At 45.9% G+C, this 23,171-nt stretch overlaps 1 protein-coding gene across 1 annotated transcript in view; it reads right to left on the reverse strand.

The window, feature by feature from the left end:
• Positions 1 to 902: 902 nt before the first annotated feature.
• Positions 903 to 23,171, reverse strand: part of LOC114859452 (kelch domain-containing protein 8B-like) — a 67,988-nt gene continuing 45,719 nt past the window's right edge. Inside the window, exons 5-7 of the mRNA XM_029157608.3 lie at positions 22,773 to 22,997; positions 10,048 to 10,149; positions 903 to 6,023 (exon numbers count right to left, since the gene is read on the reverse strand). Coding sequence (XP_029013441.1) covers positions 5,827 to 6,023; positions 10,048 to 10,149; positions 22,773 to 22,997 — 524 coding nt within the window. The 3' untranslated portion in view covers positions 903 to 5,826. The remainder of the gene's footprint in view (positions 6,024 to 10,047; positions 10,150 to 22,772; positions 22,998 to 23,171) is intronic.

The raw sequence follows: 23,171 nt of genomic DNA on the forward strand, positions 1-23,171 counted from the left end.
CCTTAAACACAAAGAGGCAAATCATGAAAGCCGGAGATAACGAAATTCAAAGCAACCTCCTCGGTGACAATGGAGACGAGGAGCAGGGCTCCGTGAATGAGCAGCCGCGCACCCCGGGGCTCTGGTATTAGACATGTCCGTGTTCCCGGCAGGAAGACCACTCACATCCACAGCTCGGAGCAGAGGTGGGAAACCTTCACAGTTGACTGTAACGCAGCCTGCACAGTCTGTCTGGGTGGGGAGGGCGTGAGATGCCGCAGTGAGAAGTCAGCTGCACTGCTCATGTCAGAGCGCCTGGAGGACGCTGATCCTGTCTCTCACACACTCTGATTCCCTATGAATGAGTTGCATCCTCGGCACCTACTACTGTATGGTGGGAAGAACATCTGTGTTGATCATAACAACCAGCATTACAGTGTACAGTTTCTATGCTTCACTTGTTTAGCTGCCATGTTGGCGAGAGTCTGTGTCGACCAAAGCCGGTGAACTGTTAGAAGGAAAGTTTGGTTAGACTGACGCTCACTGGAACTGGAAGATTCTCACAAACTTAACCCAAGCTCTGTAAATGCAGTGAGACGGGGGAATTGTCTCAAAAGTTGCCCAGCTACTGCTTTGTGAACTTACAGTATGGAGAGATTAGTCCTAAAGCTGCTTCCACAGGTTGAACTGTCATTGTCGTGTCGCATTAACTCAGCTGGCTTGAGCTCTGCCGACTGACAAAAGGAGCTCGCTATAGGGGCACGGCGTCCATGTGCTGCATCTGAAGTGGCTTTTGATGTCAGCCTCATCTATTATGCATCCGCTGACATTTTTTTCCGATCGCAGCTCCTGATTGGCCTCGTGAGGGACAGGACGCCCGGCTGGCGACAGACAGGAAATAAAATCACACACGACAGAGGGAATCAGACAGCAAGTCAAAATAGTTTATTATAGAACAGGATTCATAGTCGAGGCACTACCTCACATTTAGTATAGGCACTGAACTACTGCACTGGTGTCACAGCCACGACTCGGTCTGAGGACCGAAGCCTGCCAGCCGCATCAACCCTGGCTTCAGTCACAGACAGGCGCAGCCTCTGACTGGTCTAAAACCAGCAAGACTGGACGGGGCTCGTTTGCCTAATGCCTTCAAGGTGACTTTCATATTAAAAGAAAAAAATCCGAGTTCACATTATCAGGTTAATGAGGAGAACTATGAAGCTGTTATTGGGAGTGACACAATTCAAGCCAACGCTAACCCCAGCTATCGCTGCATGAAGCCACAGATTGTGTTGTGATGTAGAGATGTGACTGGCAGGCTTCAGTGAGGGGAGGCAGCCTTTGCACACGGACATGTCATCGTCCTACAACACTCGCCCTGATACACTCCTGCACCTTTTTTTTGCATCTCACGTTCTATTAAACATTTTGAGGACACACTGCGGTGGCACATTAATCTGTTACAGCGACAACAGCAACCCACGACATTTGTGTCACTATTATTATTATAATGAGGATTATAATAATAAAAGCAATGCAGGCCCCTTGTTTCCTCCCCTTGTTTCACTGTCTTCGTCCGTGTGAGCGATTAATGAAGAGGAAAAAGGGGAAAGGCTCCATCTGTAAACGGACGGTGGCCTAATCTTTGTTTGTTTACAGGCGAGTTATCAAGTAGGATAAATGATAAATGACTGTACATCTGTTGCTTAATTCTTAAACAACCTGCCGGGAGAAGGAGAGCGTTTAAAGGCCTTTGTTCACGTCACTTGCTGAGATTTTCAATGACGTGTGAACCAAACAAAGCCGGTTCAACCAACTGAAAGTCGTGTATATGAACCAGCCAATTAACTGTGACTTTAAAGTAATTGTGTTGCTGAATAAGTCATTATTGTAAACACGAGATAATTAAAACTAAACTTAGCTGTATGCGTTTAATCATGTTTCTATATCTGTGTGATTCGAGGAGGAGGAAGTCACTTTATCTGTTCGATTTACTGTAAGTGCATAGTTTGAAGTGGTGTGGGTGAATATTTGAATAAACTGGGATTTTACATCTGTTCTACAGTTAGAACAGTAAAAGAAAACTATAAAGCCTCAGTAAACAGAGATATAAACCTCTAAGTCTTTCACATTTGCCCACGTGTGAAATAAATAATACACTTTTGTTTCACGTCAGTCACATTTCATGTTACCGTCAAAACATTTCAAGTTCAGTAAACCTCCCAGAGTCACATAAGCACATACAGAGCACATGGCAAATACCGATCCACTGGGACCACAAAGCGGGTTCACCGGGTTTCCACTGTACCATGTCGATCACTGCGGGGGAACGGCACAGTACAGCGAGAGAGAAATGAAGAGGAAGAGGGGGTTCTGGGTTCGTGTTTTTCCCCTGGAAACGCCTTCGCTCACAGGAACGGACGACGAGCGACGAACAGTTTGAGGAGCACAACTCAGATCTGGTTAAGAAGCACAACACATCTGTCACCTCACGACCTTCAATCCACAACACGAACAGCTGAAGGGCAACGTGACCCACAAACAAGAACAGGTGACAACAAATAAATACCATCATATCTAATTATGATTACATAATCAATAATAATCAAATGGGGTGCTTGACTTTTTTTTTCCATCCAAAGACTTAAATACGGAACCAAAAACAAAGGGAACACATGGATACGCTAGTGAAAGAGGAACACACTGATGCTACCTGCGGGTGTTGACACTGTTCCCGTTGCCCAGGAAACCGTGTTGAAGTTTGCCGCACGAAAACCAAAACAAAAAAAATATATATATCGAAGCTTTTCACAGTCAAAAATAAAACAGAGCTGCACTGGATTCATAAAACTGAAAATAGTGTAAATTCTGCATCTTCTACTCCCCACCCCCACACCCCCACCGGTCTGTTAGAACCTGAGTCTGTGGGCCTCATTTTTGCGGAACCAAGGCACAAGGCATGTCACGCGCCCGTGTGCCTACACCAACGCAGGGCCCGAGCGGCGTCTCGGACACCGGGGCGCATACTGCGTCTACGCAGAAGTGAGAGGTAATGATACACAAGGCAACTTTTGGGGCAAGGCAAGTCCCAGGTCCGGACAAGAAGAGAGTGTTTGTTCCTTGTTGCTGCGGGGTATTAAAAAAAAATGGGTGATGTCCTGTGCCTTTTCAGACATGCTTTGAAAAATTTCCCCCTGGATCTGGTGCAAATTAAAACCATATTAATGCTCATGTCATGGGAAGCAGGTACACAATATGTTTTGGCTTCCAACTAGTCCATTTACATACACATTTACATATGCTTGTACATCATCTGCTCATGGCCGGCTATAAAAAGTACCGCAGGTAATTAGCTGGTACCTGCTCTGTTCTTCTGTCAAACAGTAACGGGGCCTGACGGTCACATCACGCAGGGAGACGGAACAACAGAGAAGCGTTTTTGCAGTCACATTTACGAGGCGTCTCCTCTATGAAACAGTCCCACAGGGAGGGGATGGTTTGAGACATGACACCAGGAAACCAGATGAGAGAGCAAACCACAGGCTGAGAATTCCCCGCAGTTCTGAACCGTGAACCGTGTCAAAAAGCCACAGAAAAAGAAAATGTGCGGGAGACAGTGTGCGACCTCCAGACAGCTCTCCCAACAGTAGAAAGGGCCTGTGTCAATGTCAAGCAGTCGCACAATCATGCGAAAGGACACCAGCGTGCTGTATGTGCTGTGAACGTGTCCATCGTGATCAGCCTCACTGGCGACACAGCAGTGTCAGTGGCCAGTCGTGGTACTGCAGCACAGACGCATCCCCTGTAGTTTCGGAGCTTCCTTGCCAACATCCACAAGCAACCGAAACACCAGGCAAACACGCAAACACGCTGATTTATTGTGAGTAGGCTAATCGGTGGTGGATGGAGCGCGGGGCCACGGTCCCCCACCAGCCAACACAATGATCTCTGTGCTCCCTCCAAGCATTTGTGGCCCAAGCCAAACAGAAATGAGTATGTGTGTGTGTGTGTGTGTGTGTGTGTGTGTGTGTGTGTGTGTGTGTGTGTGTGTGCGTGCTTATCCAACACACAATCAGATGCACGCACCGCAGCACCAGAAATAACCGACTGTCCACTGGCAGCTCGTCTGAGCTCCTACTGCTTGACTCACACTCTGTTAACAAGGTGCCGACAGAAAAACATGAAAGAGCGAGGAAAATGTTGAAAAGGACATCTGTGGATGAAACCTTTCTTCCCGCCCTCATTCTCTCCTCTCTGTTTGGATACAGAGGCCTTACGCAGACCTGTACGTGGTGGGAGACGCCGGTGGCTCGACCTGCTTTCTCTCGTGCACCTGCAATAATTCCTGCAATAACCACATTCTGGAAACAGAGCAGCTGAGCCACAGCAGACTCTAGTTGCAGTACGTCGGTTCTGAATGGAGAAGCTGATTAGTGGTTTTTTCAGGTGCACTGTCAAATACACAACCAGCGCTGACAGGTGGATAAAAAAAAAAAAGCCAGACAAGAGCTGTAACTGTGTGCTTCACAGTAAAGCAACGAAATGGCTAATTCCCGTCCACAGGTCGATGAACCTGTCACAAAACATTCTGTTCGGCAGCTGCCTCGTTTTTCAGGCCCAGCCCTTCGACGCAAAGCCAGAAACCAGAGCAAATACGCTGAATCCCTCCACACACTGCAGAAAACACACAAACTCCTCAACCTCAAACCTGTGCTGTGACTCCTAAATTATGAGATTTGATCATTAGATATTTATTTAAACAAAAGTAGTATAAATAAAGAATAAGTGGTTGTGTTTATGTCCCACAATATCCTGAGGAGGATGCAGTAGAAAACAGATCAATATAATCAAGCAACCGTCAGACAGCTGCTCTGTCTATGTGGTTCTGTTCTATACTGGGCGTCCTCCATTGCTTCAAAATGTTGCCTATGTATCATTACCTGTTTGATTGATTTTCCATCAAGGTGAGGCAAGGAAAACAATGCAGTGCTGTCAGTCTGACAACTCAAGGGGACTGTGTCAGCAAGCTGATGTTTGGGTTATTTATTCGCCCGGACGCCTCAGTGCAGCAGGTCGAGAAGCTCATCATTCACGTCAGGAGCGAGTCCGCCCTGTAAGGGGCGTTTGGGCGCCATGATGGAACGCTGTGGCGCTGATGTGGTGGCGGCAGAAACGAGAACGTTTGACCTCCGTCGCTGTTTGGGACAAAGGTCAAAGAGCGTCGTCGGCCGATTCGGATTCTGGTCACCAGCAGTGACGCATGGACGACAAAGGCAGCAAAAACAAACGGGGGCAAGACGATCACACTCCCAGAACGTCGCTGCCTTAAAAAAACGCAACACAACGTAGGTTTCTATTTTAAGGTTGTAGAAAAGCGGCCGCCGTTGCCGAAGAGGAGTCGCAGATATGGCCCTGTGTTCCTTGAATATCCAGAAAAGTACCCTGCTTTAATTCTGAAAAATGCTCAACAGTTCAAAGGCGTGTTGTTTCGTCTGGCGTGTGTTTTTTTTTTTTTTTTTTTTGCTCTGTCTGTCTCTGAGCCTCTGAGTAGAAAAGCTGTCGTTTCCCCGTCCTCCACCAGTCAGCAGCCAGCTTTTCCTGGCATCTATCCTGGTCCGGATGCAAACTTTGCAGCTCCCGTCTGAAAATGCTTGTCGAGTGCGATCGAGTGTAACATCTCCCCGCACGGGGAATCCTTTTATTTTGGCTTAAAGATTAAAAAAAACAACATTGCAGCGGAATCTTTCCACCCAATTCATGTTTTGTTTTTTTTTCATGTCTGTGTTCGTCCATGAATCAAACATTAAATACCGACGCCTGTCGTGTTCGCGGGCGTCGCTGAACGCGTCACACGGTCTCCTGCAGCACCAGGGCCTCCACGGCGCTGCTGGGTCCCTGGGCCACGCCGCCGATGACGAACAGCATGTTGGCCGCGTGCAGCAGGGCGGAGGAGCAGCGCGCCGTGGGCATGGGCGCCGCGTACTCCCAGCGCCGCTTCACCGGGTTGTAGCTCTCCACGGTGCCCAGGGGCGATGGCTCGTTTCCTGCAACAACACATATAAACATATCATAAACACACGTAAGTTTCAGCAGCGCAAATCACCTCAGGCTGAAACTAGTAATTGGAGCTTTGACTCAGATTAATGTGAGTTTTGCGACTAAACCATCAGGATTCGTCTGACGGAGGGCTTCTCTCCGCTCTCCGGCCCTTTTGTCCTCGCCCCGTTTGTCCTCCTCCCCCTCCGTGCGTCGCTTTCACCTCAGGTGCAACGCTCCGCGTCATTATACGTCGGGCGGCACTAAGTTGTTGCTGTTTCTATGGCGACGCGGCCTGGCGAGTGCGTGCGTCAGCCCGTGGAAGAAAACACCATTAGCGTCATTTCGCTGAAAGAACAAAGTGACGGCACCGAGGCGGCCCGTTCAAGGCGAGCCCGGGTCACGTCGGGCCTCTGCTCCTCTATGGCTCCGGGTGCTCAAAGGCTTCCTGTCACTGCTTTGATTCCCAGCCCACAGCCCCAGTGTCGGTTCAGCCGCCGCTGATCTCCTCCTCCTCCGTCTTTCGCCTTCTCACTTTCATCCCTCTTTTTATTGTCTCCTCTACATCTACCTCACACTTCATTCTTTTCTAAATATTTCTATGTCTCATCTTTCATTTTGTCCTCTCTGTTACTGTAATCCCTCTCTTCTTACTTGTCCAGCTTTTGTTTTGGCTTCTCTTCTCCCTCTTTAGTGCCTCTAGTCCCGAACTGTCCCGCTTCCGTCTGGTTCTGTCAACCCTCCAACTCTCATCCTCAGCTGTATTGTTCTGTGTCCCTTCACTTGTGCTTCACTTCTTCTGTTCCTATTGTTCGCCTTCACACACACACAATACACTGGTCGTACTCCTCTGCGTTGCACTAGAATAACCCTATAGAATAAAAGATTCCAATCTAGAGGACTAGAGGCCTCCACACAAGTGAAGAGAGTTTCAGATAAGAAGATGAATACAACAAGAGGATTGCTGCCTCTAAATTAAACAACATCCAAACATATGTTGATGTTTGCATATAAATGAAAGGAAATTTAAATGAATGACAAAATTTGGATCATGGATGAAAAGCTGAGAGCGACACCTCTTTAACTAAACGCTGGCTTTATGCTGAAATCTTATGATCCGCATGATAAACTAATTATAATAATTAATATCACACCAAGTCTAATGATTCATCAAGGCTGGGCTGGAGGTATGAATATGAAATGCTGTATTAAGCTGTAAGAGTGAAAGCAGTGAGAGAGTAGGAGCAGATTTAGCATCATTAGTCGCTTTATTAATCCTAATCTACAGTAATTATCTATTTGGCCTGATGTCTGATCTTAATAATAATTGGCTCTAATGATGCGCCTCTTCAAATCTCCCAACAATCTTCTTCTTTATTGATCTTCATAAAGCTACGTACAACTACTGTATCCATGTAACATTTCATGCTACTTATTAGGATTGAGTTTAAATCGGTTGCATTTTGAAATAGCGCTCTTGATGTGTCCATCTTGTCATCTCTGATCACCCTCCTGTTGCTTCTGTCGTCAGACACTTCAGGTCAAACAGAACCGATGAACCATATGCTTGATCCGTGCTGTAAATATTGTCGCCGCTTGACTCTATTCAGCGCTTACTGTGTTAGAACAGGAAACACGCAGCAGCCAGACTGTGCAGCCGTCACATATTCTGACCTGGCGTCACCAGCGTGTCGCTTTGACAACAGCGCAGAGCGACCGGAGGGTGAGATCAGGGCTGTGTGGGAGGCAGATCATCTGTTGTAGGACTCTGTGGTGAAGACAGATCCTCACGGTTGTGAGTTTTGGCTCAATGTCTGGGTAAACAATGAATGTGTGGTTGATCCTGATGTCATAGTGTGATGAAAGAGGCTCTAACGCCACTCAAACATAATACGTTGAAGTTTAGGTATTGACTTCTAATGAAACATGATGATATATGTGCACACAAGGCTCTGAAGGTCCAAAGACATATATCAGAGTGCGGCAATAATAAAACATGATGCTTAACAAGAGTAAAAACAGGTTGCCAGCGACAAATAACTCAAATAGGAAAAATTATGCAGAGCAGCTACTACAAAGCTGGCAGAAGGTTGTGAGTACAGGTCTGACTGTTTGATGATATGATGTCATGGCTGAGCGCATAACTCGAGATGGGTTTTACATAAATGTCAGATCTGCCACGATTATAATTTACACGCCCATATTAAGTTGTCAGAGTTTTGGTCATGAACTAAAGACACAGTGACGGGGGGAAAACTGAAAACCGAGGAGGATCAGACGGACAGTTGCTGAGTGGGCGGCGGACGTGATGAAGACTTGAATGTCTCTGTCCTGTAGCTGTGCTTTTCCTGTCTCTCTCTCTCTCTCTCTCTCTCTCTCTCTCTCTCTCTCTCTCTCTCTCTCTCTCTCTCTCTCTCTCTCTCTCTCTCTCTCTCTCTCTCTCTCTCTCTCTCTCTCTCTCTCAGGTTGGGATTGGCTGGGTTCTCCATCCACTATATGTATTTCATGGAATTGTTCTATTTCACTACTTTACATTAATAAACATGCACACACACTATAAAAGAGTTACACATGCTCCCTTAAATGTATTTAAATCTCATTGAAAGGCAGTGTGCCACAAACCAGCAGTGACTCAAAGGCCCAAAATACCCCCATGGATGAGACTGAGGGCTGGTCTCAGCTGACACGTCCACCTCTTCCACTCTCTCATTACCTCCCCCTTGCGTTGTCATTTCCGCATTAGCAGACACAATCCGACACCCGTTTCATGCTCCTGCCTCCGTCGGCTCAGTCAACAGATGCCAGCACACATTTACGATACAACCCTGAGAGAGCTGCTCGTATTTTGGGCCATAATATGTCAGATCCTCAACCTACTACATTAATTATGTACTGAAGCCGGTGAAATGTGCTTTGTGGTAAATTATTCATGATAGATTTTGAGGAAAATCATATCAACTCAAAATGATTATCATGAAGTCTCCACATCATCATTTTCTCCCTCCATCCACTTCACAGTTACCTGTACCCAGTGCATCGCATGTCATTGACTTTGTGTTTATATCATGGATGCCTGCCTTTGTACTTTTCGTCCGCCACCGCCCCCTCACCCCAACACTCACAATGAGGCTGGTTCTGCTGGAGGCTTGTTGGCGTTTCTATAAAACTCACATACAGTTGTAGCTTTGTTTTCTGTAAGGTCTTAAACCTTACATTTACATTACAACGACTTTATTTTTGTGAGTACAACTCATCTTAAAGCAACTGGAAAGCAGAGAACGCTGAGGTTTCTACCTTCACTTGTTCAGAAGTTCATGCCAATTGCACGAGCAAGCTCGACACATGCAACATATTCTGCTGGAAATTACTGTGATATTTGAATTAGTGAAATGCTCTATGTATTACTATTATTAGCATTATGCTATTGTAATTAATGTCACTTTGCATTTACTCATCAGGCTGTCATTTTGCTGGAGCGTGCAGGTCTACCCTGAAACGACTGAGTATCTGCCCCATGAGCATGTCAGCCAGCAGAAAACCTGACCTCTGATTAATTTGTACAATTGCTCGGTCTTTATTCACACTATGCATGTAATGTAACAAATGCAGCTCAGCCAAGAAGAAAATGGAAAGTTAATGGAAAATTAATTTGCTCGTGTATGAGCACGTGCAGTGTGTGTGTGTGTGTGTGTGTGTGTGTGTGTGTGTGTGTGTGTGTGTGTGTGTGTGTGTGTGTGTGTGTGTGTGTGTGTGTCTGTTAAAGTTCATTTCATTTAGCTTCACTTATCAGATGAGGAATTTGGTTTTAGTTTGAAATGGTTTTATTTTGCTGTATTGATTAGAAGGCGTAAATACAAGCTAAGGCCCAGAACAGCTGACGCTGAATCATTTCTCATTTTGTTGGAAGCTGACTAACGTCTTAGAAGTCTTTTTCGAATGTGTAGGGAAGAGTTGATTGCTTTGTATCAGACGCCGTGATCAGAATGTGTCATACACACATACAGTTCTGACCCAGATCACTGAGCTGCTGACCTAAACCACCAGCGGCGATGACCCGTCCTCCCAGGCACCCAGCCACAAAGTCGGCCCTCTTCTCCCTCATCCTGGACGTTCGGGTGGGTTTGATCCATACACCTGCCACAACAGAACAGACAGGAACACGTTTTAAAGAAATGCACACCCGTGTGTGGTAAAGAACAGTGTAACTCCCTGGGCTGGACCTTACTCATATACTGTACCTGCTTCTTGAATCTGGCTGCAGGCGTTTGCACAGCAGCAGCAGGAGCACTGATGTTTGGCGATAAGGCTTAAAGGGGTCAGATGGGGGTGATTTCAGGGTTTTAGCAGCCACGAGCGGTTCAGCGTACTCACACTAAACCCTGAAAACACCTTTGTACATCTCAAGGGTAACAGTATCTTAAAACACCGTTGCACAAAAACACAAATCTTGCTCATTTCAGACTCCTGAGTTTGTGGTGTGTGGGGTATAAACAGATTATTTACTGCAGGCATTCAAACAAACCTGAAATAAATGCATTCAAATGGATGGGAGGCCAGGCAGGGCACTGGAGCGGCCGGGACGAACTGAAATTGCCATTTACTTGATCCGCCATTAAAACTAAATTGCCGCTGACAGCGAAAGAAAACATATTTATCTTTTTGCCAGAGGCTGGATGATAAAATTAAGATCACCGCTTTGCCCATTTACCCTAAATGTCAAAGCATAAATCAATGCCCTTCTTGAGACTTTAATGCATCGTGGTCGTTCTTGCGCCCACGAAATGCAAACCCAGAATTAGCGGCCGGGTCGGCGTTTGTTGTCGATGCGTAACAGCAGATGCTCGCTGTCAGACAGCAGGAGCAGGAGCCACACGGAAGAAAGAGGCGTGAGACTGGGAAATGTGAAACGCATCACGGAGGGATTTGTAGAAGGAGGTCTGCCTCTGGGGCGCCCCCCCCCCCCCTTCTTCTTCCTCTCCCTGTTCTCTGGCTTTAAACCCACTACCCAACAGCAGATTAAATTTCTATATTTAGTACTTATACTCAGTGACACATCCCCTTTCCCTCTCCTCCGCCTGGAAAGAGGGAGACAAGCTGAGACGGACGAAAACGCAACAAAATATGCTCAAGCACAAGAATAAAAATGCCGTAATAGCTACAGTTTGAAAGGTGACCAGTTAATATGTGGAGCTCCATCATTTAGGATGGATTGTTTAAATCAATTCAATTTCATTTATATACCACCAAATAACAACAAGGTTAGCTCAAGGCACTTTACAGGGAAAGGTTTAAGACCTTATACAACTGAACCCAACAAATCCCACATACAGCAAGCCTTTAATTTGACAGCAACAGTGGAGAGGAATAACTCCCTCTCCAACGAGGAAGAAACCTCCAGCAGAACCAGGCTGAATGTGGGTCGGCCATCCGCCTCGACCGGTTGGCGTGAGGGGAGAGAGAGAGACAGGCAGGATGGTAGCAGCTGTCCATCACAGACACACACTTTGTGTCTGTGATGGACAGCATTGTGTGTTTTACTCATGGCGTTACAGCCATAAATTATTCTGTTACCATTCATGGATGTGACATGGTGGTTCACTGACGGTCCGTTTTGTGTTACACCATTAGTTCTGGGCTAAAATGGGATGCTAACCAGTGAAGGGCATGTGTCTCGTTGAGCTCGGAGGGAATTGTGTCCCAGAAGCACAGAGTGCTGTGAGACCGATGGGCTCTAGTGTGGCGTCGAGCGTCCCCTCCTCAGTGTTCTAGTGGCGAGGCAGCATTTCCTCAAATGAGTGTGTGTCTCCCCCGGGGCTGCACACGGAAACATGATACCTGTCTACAGCAACACAAGAGGCTCCATCAACCTGTGTGTGTGGGCAGAATGACGGTGTGTGATGTCTAGTCCATGTTCCCCATGTCTATTTGTACTGTTGGCAACAATAACAGGAAATAAAATTAAATGAGGAGACAAGCAGGTAAGAGTTGCACAACATCTGTTAAATATCCAGACGTGAGACATGACCTATGACCTGCAGGAGTTCTTGGTACAATTAACCATAATGTAGAGGAAGGAGGGTGCCCTGCACAAGGAGATTGTGTGTCTGGTTCTGCTGCAACAATTTTGCATTAGCAGTTTAGTGGAGCCTGAAAATGTTGAAATTCTAGATTTTAAACAATATTTATACAGATTAAAGAATGTGACATGTTGGTTTTGGTCAGAAGATGATCATAGAAAGTGTCAAGTGTCACTTGATTTTAACATTACAAAGCGATGGTTGCCTGTAAAGTGTAGTTTTCCTTCACTGCGTGACAGAAGTCACAGTGTAATTAAAATGTGAAAACATGTGACATGTGAAAACAAAAATTTGCTTTCCAATTAACAAGCAGAATTTCTGCTTCATGTTTCCATGAGAGAGTGCTTAAACAGAAATTAAGGTTTTGGTAACTTTAAAATATGTTAATCTCATTAAAGCCATAGATTTGCACTTGAGGAGGCGAGAGGAGAGACACATTCACAGAGTAACACAAATGTGCTGCTGACAGGAGAGTAATGGCTGAGTTGCACAACGGCTAAATGGTAATTTCTGAGTCAGAGGAGGGGAAACGCAGAGGCACCAGCAGCTCTCTGGCAGATATGCTGGCTGCAGATCAGCTACTCAGCTGTGGAGAAATGGAAAAGCCAGATAAGGCCAGAGAACATGCAGGCACCGCACAGACACACAGGGAGCGGAGGGGGTGGAGTTTGGAAGTTTGTTCCTCCTCGGCCTCTCCCAGAATCATCTGCTGAAGCATCAGCCGTGGCCGCGCTGTTGTCCCAGTGTCTCCATTATCTCCAGATACAGATCAGTCCTCACCAGTGACACCGACGGGAACATTTGGGGCTTCAAGAGCCCGCTTTCATTTCAGAAGATACTTTTCCGCATTTAGAAGATTCAGAGACAAACACGTCAGATTCGATTAACATCACATGACGACGCTGCGCAACTCTGAAGATAACTTCAGCAGCTGGGTGGAAAGTAACTGAAGTGGAAACGTCTTGAATGTGCGATTATCTGCGTGTACAACATATTCCACAGCGTGATTCTGGCATTTATCATCCCATTTACATCAATTGAGGAGTCCTGACTGCCCTCCAGTATTCAAAGACCACCTACTTAAATCAAACATTTTCAACAGTCCCAACAGAGTCTGAGACAAAAATTAATTATCTCCCTCCACAGTGAAGTCCATCAATCTGCTGCCTGGATTAGTTGGATGTCTCTATTGTGACCCGGAGTTGATTACGCAACGCAGCCAGACAGGCCGCTCCACCGGGTGACATGTTTCTGGGAGATATTTAAAGAAATAATCTCCTAAATGCTCTGAATCACCATAATTCCTCGTTCCTCTGCAGAGCTCACACAAACAGCACAAGGCTGAGTGGCTTACTTGAAAACTCTGGCAAATTAATGCTGATTCAGAGCGTTTAGGAGGATACAGTACAGCTCAACCCCCACATGCTTGAGTGCTTTGAAATAAATACATATAAAAGGAAAGTGTACAGGTATGTACGGATAAATAGGTATTGAGGTTGTTAATCTGATAATATTAAAAGTCTGTATGCATCAGGTCTTGAAGAGTGATTCTCCTCCGCACAAGCAACACACTTAACGATTATAAAGGCTGAATTTTAAAAGGTTCAAACGTGGAGTTCATAAATGGACAACATCATACAGAAACTAAGGTTTTGTTCCAGGAAACCTTGAGCTCCACATCATCTATATCGAATGAAAGCAACTGCTTATGTAGCTTTTCACACCTCCAACAGGAGCTCTCCTCTCTCAGAACTTCTCACGCAGAACGCTGGCAACAGACAGAGCGAACGGCTCCCCCATACAAAACAGGGAAGGAACCCCGCGCCGCATGTTCCACCGCCCCCCTTTGTCAGCGCAAATGATTAATTCTCTCGGCCACGTCGGTTAAAGACGTGGGGGAAAAAGATTCAGCAGGTAATAATTCATTTTGGCCGACGTTCACGGCTTGTTGGACCCACCAGCCACCTGGATGCACATCCACCACACAAACACACACACACACACACACACACACACACACACACACACACACACACACACACACACACACACACACACACACACACACACACACACAGTAGAAGGGTTGAGTGACGTGTGGGGCAGATATGTCTGGTGGACTCAGCTGGAGGAGAGGGGAGTGTGTTTATTTAAAGCTCAGAATCAATCCTCTTCCCGCTCCTCTATCACTCTCCCAGACACCAACACTTCAGTCTGAATCCATCACCAGCCCAAGAAGCCTGACACAAACACACACACACACACACACACACACACACACACACACACACACACACACACACACACACACACACACACACACACACACACACACACACACACACACACACACACACAGAACAGCAGCTCGGTATTATTAAATCACAAGCCTTTAAACACACAGAGGCCTTGAAGAAGCAGGTGCTAATCGCAGTCCCACACACACAGCTTAGGACTGATGCACGTCATGACACATTATTAGGTGCATATGTAAAAATCCTATTAGTTGCTTGAGAAAAAGCTGTTGATGAAATAAAAGTTCTTGTGAAATAACCGGTAGAATCTTGTGGACAAACATGAGGAATCAGCAGCATTTTCCATTGTATTATTTAAGCAAAAACAACCTGCTGCGCTCGGCTTTTAGATGCGAGTCCCCAAAAACTCAAATCCAAGAGGTTATTGTTCAGAATCAGAACCAGAAAATCTATTTTTCCCATAGCTTTCACATCTTATACATTTCCCACCTCTCCACATCTCTTAGCAGGTGCATTAGTTCCATTGCATGTTACACGCTGCTATAAAAAGCCCAAACTCTTCCCCTCTTCTGTTCTTTCCTCAGTTAACTAGGTTTTCTGCTGGATCCACTAGTGCAGACTATAAAAGTCTCCTCTCCCAGGCGCTCCTGCGAGCATTTATCCTCCTCATCTTTGCAACTGGATTTGCATCTCAGACAGAAAATCACTTCCACTTAGAAGGACCCTCACACACACAAGCTTAACGTGTGGGGCAGTTGCTGCAATGCAGGTTTGATTAGAAGCGCTGTGCTATCGATTACGAGGATCAATGCGCTAATCCACATGTCTTCTGACAACCGGGAGGAGTGTGAAACCATCAGGAGCAACGCCAAACACTGCAGGATTTAGAAAAACGTCCTGTGAGTAGAGAAGCAAGATTGTGTTTCCACTGATAACGCAAAGTCCATCAGCACCACGGACAGCTCCACACACGGAGGCTCGGCCGCTGCTGCAGCCGAGTGTGGGAGGTATTAGCTCGGTCGGTGTGGAGACGCAAAGCGATTACTGGAGCTCAGTGTCATCCAGCTGTGTTGTAAAGGAACACACAGGACAAGGAGACAGCGAAGGGAAGAAGCGACATGTTGACAACTCACTGGCCTCTCGCTAATCAGTAATCCTATAAATATTCATGATTGGTGGCTCGACCTGCAATTGCATGTAGCCGATGTGAAGATTTGCTAATGCTCCCATGTACAAACAAAGTGTAAATTGTTGTGATGGATCTAAATCCACCAACTAGTAAATTAATTTCAATTTGCTCATGTAGTGGCTCTGTTCATTGTAAATGACCTTCTACAGCACTAAAAATGCACAAATCAATCAGTCAGCAGCTGGAGAGCGCACACATCGACACAACGAAACAGGCCTCTAAACCTTAAGAAATGGAATCTCACAACGTGAGAAGTTTAAAGCTGAGTCTTCTAATCAAACATACAATAATGCTCCGATTCACTTCGGTTTTGCTTTATGCAAAATGGTACTTTTTAATACAGCGTGTGTTTGGTTGTTGTTACCATGTCAATACAAATATTGCAGTTGGCGCCAATACTGAAATAGAACTGAGCACAGTATTTATGAGAAACAGCTGCTACAAGATTATCACCACTGAAGTGAAGCAGAGTGATAACAAAACATAAACGCTGCTATGATGCTTTACGAAGATCTGATTTTAATATTACTGTTTGGACTGTTTAATGAATCTACTGAATCATTCTGACATCTCTGCAGCACAGGAAGTGGGTGCGTGTTAAAAGAGTTAGGGGATGTTTAAATAGAGAGGCAAGAAGCTTCCTGCGTGAATTCCCTTCATACTGTTCTCGGACCTGTGAGAGTCAATCAGATCTCTCTCCACTTTACACCATCAATCACCCATTTATAAAGTTTTACACAGTGAGAGAGGTCAAAACAACTGATGGTACATGTAAGTATGGTGGAAAGAAGGAGCAGTGCCGCAGCCTGCAGCTTCCAGGACTGCGGGGGAAAAAAATCCAATATGCAAACATCAACTCCTGAAGTGTGTTGAGGGTGGTGAAGGGGAGATGTGCAGGGGCGAGTGTAAACAGACAAAAAACAGGTCTTTAGTTCTGAAGGTCTGACAGCAGCTGACAGCGTTTGAGTCATCACTCAGCGCCTCGGCTCCTTCCTCCCTCTCGTCCCGCGGCACCGCTGATTTGTACACTGTAATTATTCCGCAGACGGAGCTTTAATAGAAAGAAATTTAATCGTCGAGAGGCATAACAAGTCTGTTTGATGGTCTCTGCAATCACAGGTTCAGATTGTAGCACTGGCTGAATGACAATGGCGGCGATGATAGCTGCTTGTTGTGGACTGTAATTTCAGAAAACAGACACTGTGTGCATTTCGCTCACTCAGTCACGAGGACATGTCCCTGCTTCCGGCTCCGCCGACCGGCGATGTGGTAAAAAGTGAGAATAGCTCAATTACTGCGTGGAGCCTCCAGGAGCCTCCAGGGGCTGCGTGAGTTCACGCAGCGAGCGTCCAGGGGTGAACAATGCCTCCCAATGGGTGTAAGAAAAAGTCTAGCTGACCTTGAACATTTGCCCCTTATAAAACCAGGAACCCGCTAAGCTGTTAACAGACACATCTAACGATCAAAGTCCAGCATAGAAGTTAGAATCAAGATTTCTTTTTAAATTCAGGGCTCCTGGTAGATGGTGACGACCTCATCTTCGTGTGACAGAGAAACGCTGAGTCAGAGGTGATGGAGACTCCACCAGGCCTGAATCAACTCATGCCCCTAACACAGACACACGCACTCAGGTGTAGATGCCGTGGTGAGTCGTTTGGACCTGGGAAGGTCATTTTGAAGAGGTGATGGGAGCTTCATCTGCGGAGGCGATCGAGAGATTTTGCTGGAGTCTCCAGTTTAGTGCGCGTCTCAGAAGGACGGGGCAGTGGGGCGCGTCAGCGAGCCATTTAATCCCTCTCCGCTCAGTAAGTCAAGGTTATTTCTATCATTATATAAAGCACATTATAAGATACTCCCATATATATAAGCTGCTCATTGACAGCATTTCTCCGTGTGAGTGAGACACAGAGCTGCTATCAAAAGCACACGCTCGGTGCTTCACGCCCCCGACACATAAACGCCCCATTCTGCTCAGCACTTGTGGAAAATGGGATCCGTGTCATCGAGGTCGCAGGTGCTTTTCGGCGCTCAGACGGCCATGTTAACCGGAATTATATAATAAAGGTGCATCACAAAAAGTCGCAGCAGTTAGAATTTTTTTCTCCCTGTGATGAACGCAGGTTCATCTGGGTCCTGTGCAATTACTGTACGTGCTCGTCTCCGTTTCTGGAGATGTTGGCATTATAAAAAGCATATTGCTGCTATATTTTCCTTCTGTATCTGTTGTGAGACGAAATTCCTCATTGTGCGACTATTAAAGGTGTTCTTATTCTTATTCTCATGTGTTCAGGCTCGTATCCAAGGCCTGCGCTCGTTGATGTTTACAGCTAATTGACTATTGTTGCCCTTACGTGGCATCTGTAAATATTGTCCCATTGATCATGTGCTTAACCGCGTGTTGCTGACAACTGGCTTTCACTGCGTAGACACACGCAGCCATTGATCCCGAGCAACGCAGGACACATGGGGCAGCTATTAGACACTTTAATTAATTAAGCGCTTAATTAAATGAAGGTTGATTGTTGCCAACCAGCGCGTCAAACAGCTATTCACAGTTAGGTGGAGAATAGGAGGTACAGTCAGAGGCAGGAACAGGAGCTTCATAATATAATATATAATATAATATATAATAACATATTTATGGTTTCCTTCTTCCTCTCTTACTCATGTCTTCCTCGATGCTCAGACCACAGCTGGGATTGCTGCTGTTTGTGTTGCTTGTGGCCACGAGCGCAAACCCACTCAGCCTCATGCCCAGGACACCCTGATGTATTTATAGGCTCTGTGAGACAATATGTCCGAGCCAATAAAGCTCTGAATAGTAAGTAGGTGCTGTTATCACATTGCTACAGATGCATGAGCTTCATATTTTGCAATGAATACAGTTGTTAACATTAGTAATTTAGAAGATCTGTATGTATTCATGAATATACCTCATACAAGGCTGCACCTCCAGAGCTTCTTAATAAATGTCAACCAGCCTTCAAACATCCACTCATCTATTTATTATGATTCCATCTGATTCCATCTCTCTGAGTCATGTTCTCAGGCGACCAGGCTTTCAAAACCACGTACTGTACCAATATATACGAAAATGATTAATTAAAAACAATTTGGCTCGGTCCTGCTCATGATTAAACCTACTCAGCTGTTTGGGGAAAAAATTATCCTATGATTAAATTATTTTAATATGAAATGCCAGGCCAAGCTCTCTGGCTGGTCACTTTATTAGGTAAACCTGAACAGTCTAATCCAGGCCAATAGAGCAACTCTGTCCTTAATTCTGCTTTTACACTTTTATATAATATAATAAAATCATTTTAAGTGCAAGTGGGGCCTGCTTGTCACGCTGACATAATAATAGAGCAAGTCCTCTTTTCTTACTTTAAGCTGAGACACAGAAACATTAAAAAGTCGACCGGCGGATGTCTCGATCAACGCTCGGCAGCCGAGACGCCCATCTATCAGTGGATCGTAATAATCCTCCAGGCTTTTCAAAATATGACTCGCAAAGATAATCGGCGCTGTCATCTCAACACTGGAGATCGAAGGGTGGGAAGCGGGGAGGAAGAGAGGGCAGCGGGGGGGGAATTACCACAGATAAAGTTGATATGATTCCCACTACAAGCCTTTTTTTATCAGATCAAAGCTCTGAATTCTGACATCCTCAGGAAGCGAGGGGGGGGGGGTCTTGACTGGCACGTCATCCCTAAGAAGCAAGTTCAAAGGCGTGTGTGTGTATGAGTGTGTGTGTGTGTGTGTGTGTGTGTGTGTGTGTGTGTTGGGGTAAGGGGGTGGGGGGGGTGTTCTACCTGTGAAATCGATATTAACATACACCTGGGTTTCAGCCGAGCCATACGTGACGTTTTTAGCCAAGAAAGGGCCACGGAACAGAAATGTGAAATCAACCCGAGGAAGCAACTCACTGACTGACTGATTCCCTAAAACCAGGCTGACAATTCAGTTAAGTTGACGTCCTGTACAGTATGTTCCACATTATAAACTGCAGTACGGTATGTTATGGCTCTGTATCCCATTGAGAAAATAGTTAATTACCTTTCATCATTCATTATCTCTGTTAAAATGTCACCACATCGCATCACGGGTTCGGTTTTAATCACTGAATTAATTCCACGACCTTCAATTCAATTTATGGCGCCTGTCGCACGTGAAAACCTAAAGGAGCCGGAGCCGCTGCAGGAGACGCCTTCCTCTGGCCGCCTTCGCCGCCTTCCACACAGCGGTGACTCCCGGTGAACAGCAGAACGTCCATTAACCCTGCGGGCCGCTGCGCCGCTCGCCGGCCCTGAATGCCGATGCCACCGGGAACATTTAAATGCAAATCAGTGTGATTAAAACATTTCCGACACTGTACAAAAATGAACAGGTAATGAACCTGCTCAGAATTAGCGAAAGGCCAAGAGGGTTATAACCTCTATTAAGGAGCGTAATCACATAACGCACACGCACGCGTGGGTGATTTGTCCTCTGGATAAACTTGGCGAAACCATTTGTGCCTCTAAATCAAACAGTGTGGAGCCAAATGTACACGCAAGCTTTGTCCTCTGTCCTTTCTCACATTCCTAATTTCTATTCTCTCGCTCTTGCGTCGCTGTCTGTTTCTCTGAGGGTCTCGTAGGCGATGAGCTGCGTATCGAAAGCCTCCAGAGGCCGCTGGATACGATTACTGTTGTTACTGGTATTGTTACTGCTCGGCTTAACCGATGCCTCCCTCTAATCTGGCGATTGTTGTTGGTTCCATCATCTATAATCTCTGTGTGTCGATCACATTCTGTAAAAATGACAGTAATAAGAAAGATAAATAGGAACATACAGTAAGTAACAGCCAATAGTTCAGCTCTGCGAAAGGTTAGAGACTAACTAGAATCAAATCAATAACCTTAAATGTGAGGAATAAAGTGGAACTGCTATAATGTTAACACAGCAAAATCTACACTGCACAGTTGCCCCATTTACTTTGATAGCTTTGACGTCTGGGCCCTTCTGAAAGAGGAGGCGAGAAGAAACGCTTAGTGTTTGACAGAAAAAGCCTTTTAAAGCCAAACACATCAGACCTGAGGATTCACAGAAGCAGAGGGGAAATCTAATATAATATCACAAGCTGGAAGACCTGGAGGAGTGCGAGGATGCGGTTCTAATTCCAGTGGATGCAGAGGACACACACGCATCCCGACGCCACAGGCCTGTGTTCTCATAAAGATACACAGAACCTGGATCTCTGCAGGTGCGACCGAGTCAGATCAGAGTCCGGTGTCTCAGGTCTGTTTAAAGTCCATGGGTGACATGAGTCCATGGCCAGGGTTCATCCTCTGTCACCATGAATGTGATAATGAAATGGTTTTGTTTAGTACTTCATCGCCAATAACCAGGTCAAGGTTAGAGCTGTATTACGAGCTCTTGAATCCCATGAACCAGATTAATCATGGTTTGATTTGATTCATCCAGTGTCACTCATTCCAAATGGCAGCTTCTCATCAGCTGTGGACACAATGACTCTGCTCACCCCTGCAGATGTACCGTGTGATTCTCACACACACACTGTAAGTGATCAGCTCTGACTGTCACGCGCCCTCCACAGCATTGAGCTGTACAGTACGACGAGGCTACTGTAGGTGGGCACATCTGGCACAAATTACCAAGCGAGCGACGCGCAGTTTCTCACACTCGACCGGCGACAGTAAAGCCTCGAACGTTAAATTTGACAAACGAAAGAAAAGTTCACGGATTAGTCAGTGCTCAAAACAACTGTTATCTCCATCGCCGGGAAGGAAGCCAGCAAACCTGCTCACTGATCCCGTAGATTACTGTCAGCTGAGAGCCCAAAGCGTTGTCAATACGCTCCTTATGTTGATGTATTTTTGCTTCTGAAACTCAATGTTCTTTTGTTATTTCAACTCATCAACGCCCCTCAGGCCAAGTCGAATCACGATTTATTGCAAAGCGCCGCAGCCGTGGAGTTGTCTGTCTGACGCGTCAGTCATCCTGCTTAGTAAGTTGTGTAAAAGCTTTATTTATACTTATCCATCAGGCAAAGCTCACGTCATTACGACTTCTAATGCAACCGATATGAAACTCACAACTGTGCTTAATCGTTACTGTAAGATGAAGCCCATAATCTTGGTTATCAGATCTATTATTACACAGCAGCAGAGGATTTGTGCCTCCTCATAATCCATACGGTGCGACGTGTCCTCAGTGCATCCGCGGCACCTCTATAGATTTTCATATCATGTTATCCACAGTGCGCTCCTCTGTTTTTTATCTGCATCACCTTCACCCTGTGACCGCCTTCAGTAACTTCTAGCCGGCGGATGAAGGTACTGAAATCTTTGATAACAGCAGCTGCAATAAAGCAGCCATGTGTCCTTCTCTGCCCATCGGCGTCTGCTAATATCATCTAAAGAGCAGCCGAAGGGAGGACGAGCCAGAAACTCCACAGCGCTTCAGTGCTCCAAGGTTTTATATTGAACAACACCAGTGTTAATGTTGCTCCTACTGTACTTACCACAAACATGGGTGCAACTCTAGTATTTCTACGTGTGTTAAATGTGATAAATGTGATACTCAACGCAGTTTAGCGTATATGACTCTGGATCTTGTATCAACAGATGTAATTACACCCTAAAACCTGAAGACCTGCTGTTTTCACGATGCTTAAAATGAGCTGTGGAGCAGATGCCGTGACGCTTGAACCAAAAGCACAGCATCAAAAGTGGAGGAATTAAAGCTTATCATACTAGCTCACATCATACTAGTGTCAGAGTAAGGATTCATCTCACAGACTCTTTTTAACCCACTGAGCCGTTTGCTTCCTCTGAAACACCTGCCACATTATTACCTACGTTACATTTATTCATTCGTTCTTGATCTCTTATGCAGTAATTTCTCATATGAGCCACAACTCGTCAGCAAAAAGCCCCGTGGGAGCATTTGTCCCACACTGTTTTCTTTATTGGTCAGAAGGGCAGCGCAAGAAAAAAAACTCTATCAGCATCACCATCAGTTTTGATAGGATCTGACTCAGCTAATGCATAATCTTCCTGTGTTTGGGGTGGATTATGAGCACAGACTAGATAATGTTCTCACTCTGCAGTAAGCGCCCCGGGGCGACAGTGCACACAGCACGCAGGCTCGCTACTCAAACATCCAGATGGCTTGCAAAGGGAGAAGTTAGCATACTGTACGCATGAAGTTAGATTCAGGTTCACCGCGTACCTTGATCTACGTCGTATTCCTCCATTGTGCTGACGAAGTGAGGTCTGGAGTAGAAGTTATGTGGCCCCGGCTGCTGGAGGCCCCCGAGGCTGAAGAGGCTGCGCTCATTTGTGGCGCAGCAGGAGAAGGCCCTCCGGCTCGGGATGCAGGGAAAGCGAGTCCAGCTCTTCGTCTCCAGGTCGAACGCCTCCAGCGCCGTCACTGGCATCTTCCCCTGACGACCACCTGCAGGAAGCGGGAGAACATTGGAATATGACACCGTAATTAGCTGCTTGAAGAGTAGAGCAGCATTTCCAAATGGTATTTAGAGGGTGAAACCTTTTGTCCTTGGGTTTCTGCTTTCAGCTACGTCTCTATATTTGTTTTCCCCTGCTCTTGTTGTATAGAAGGCCGTCAAGC

This window comes from Betta splendens, chromosome 7, assembly GCF_900634795.4.
Source record: "Betta splendens chromosome 7, fBetSpl5.4, whole genome shotgun sequence".
NCBI lineage: Eukaryota > Metazoa > Chordata > Actinopteri > Anabantiformes > Osphronemidae > Betta > Betta splendens.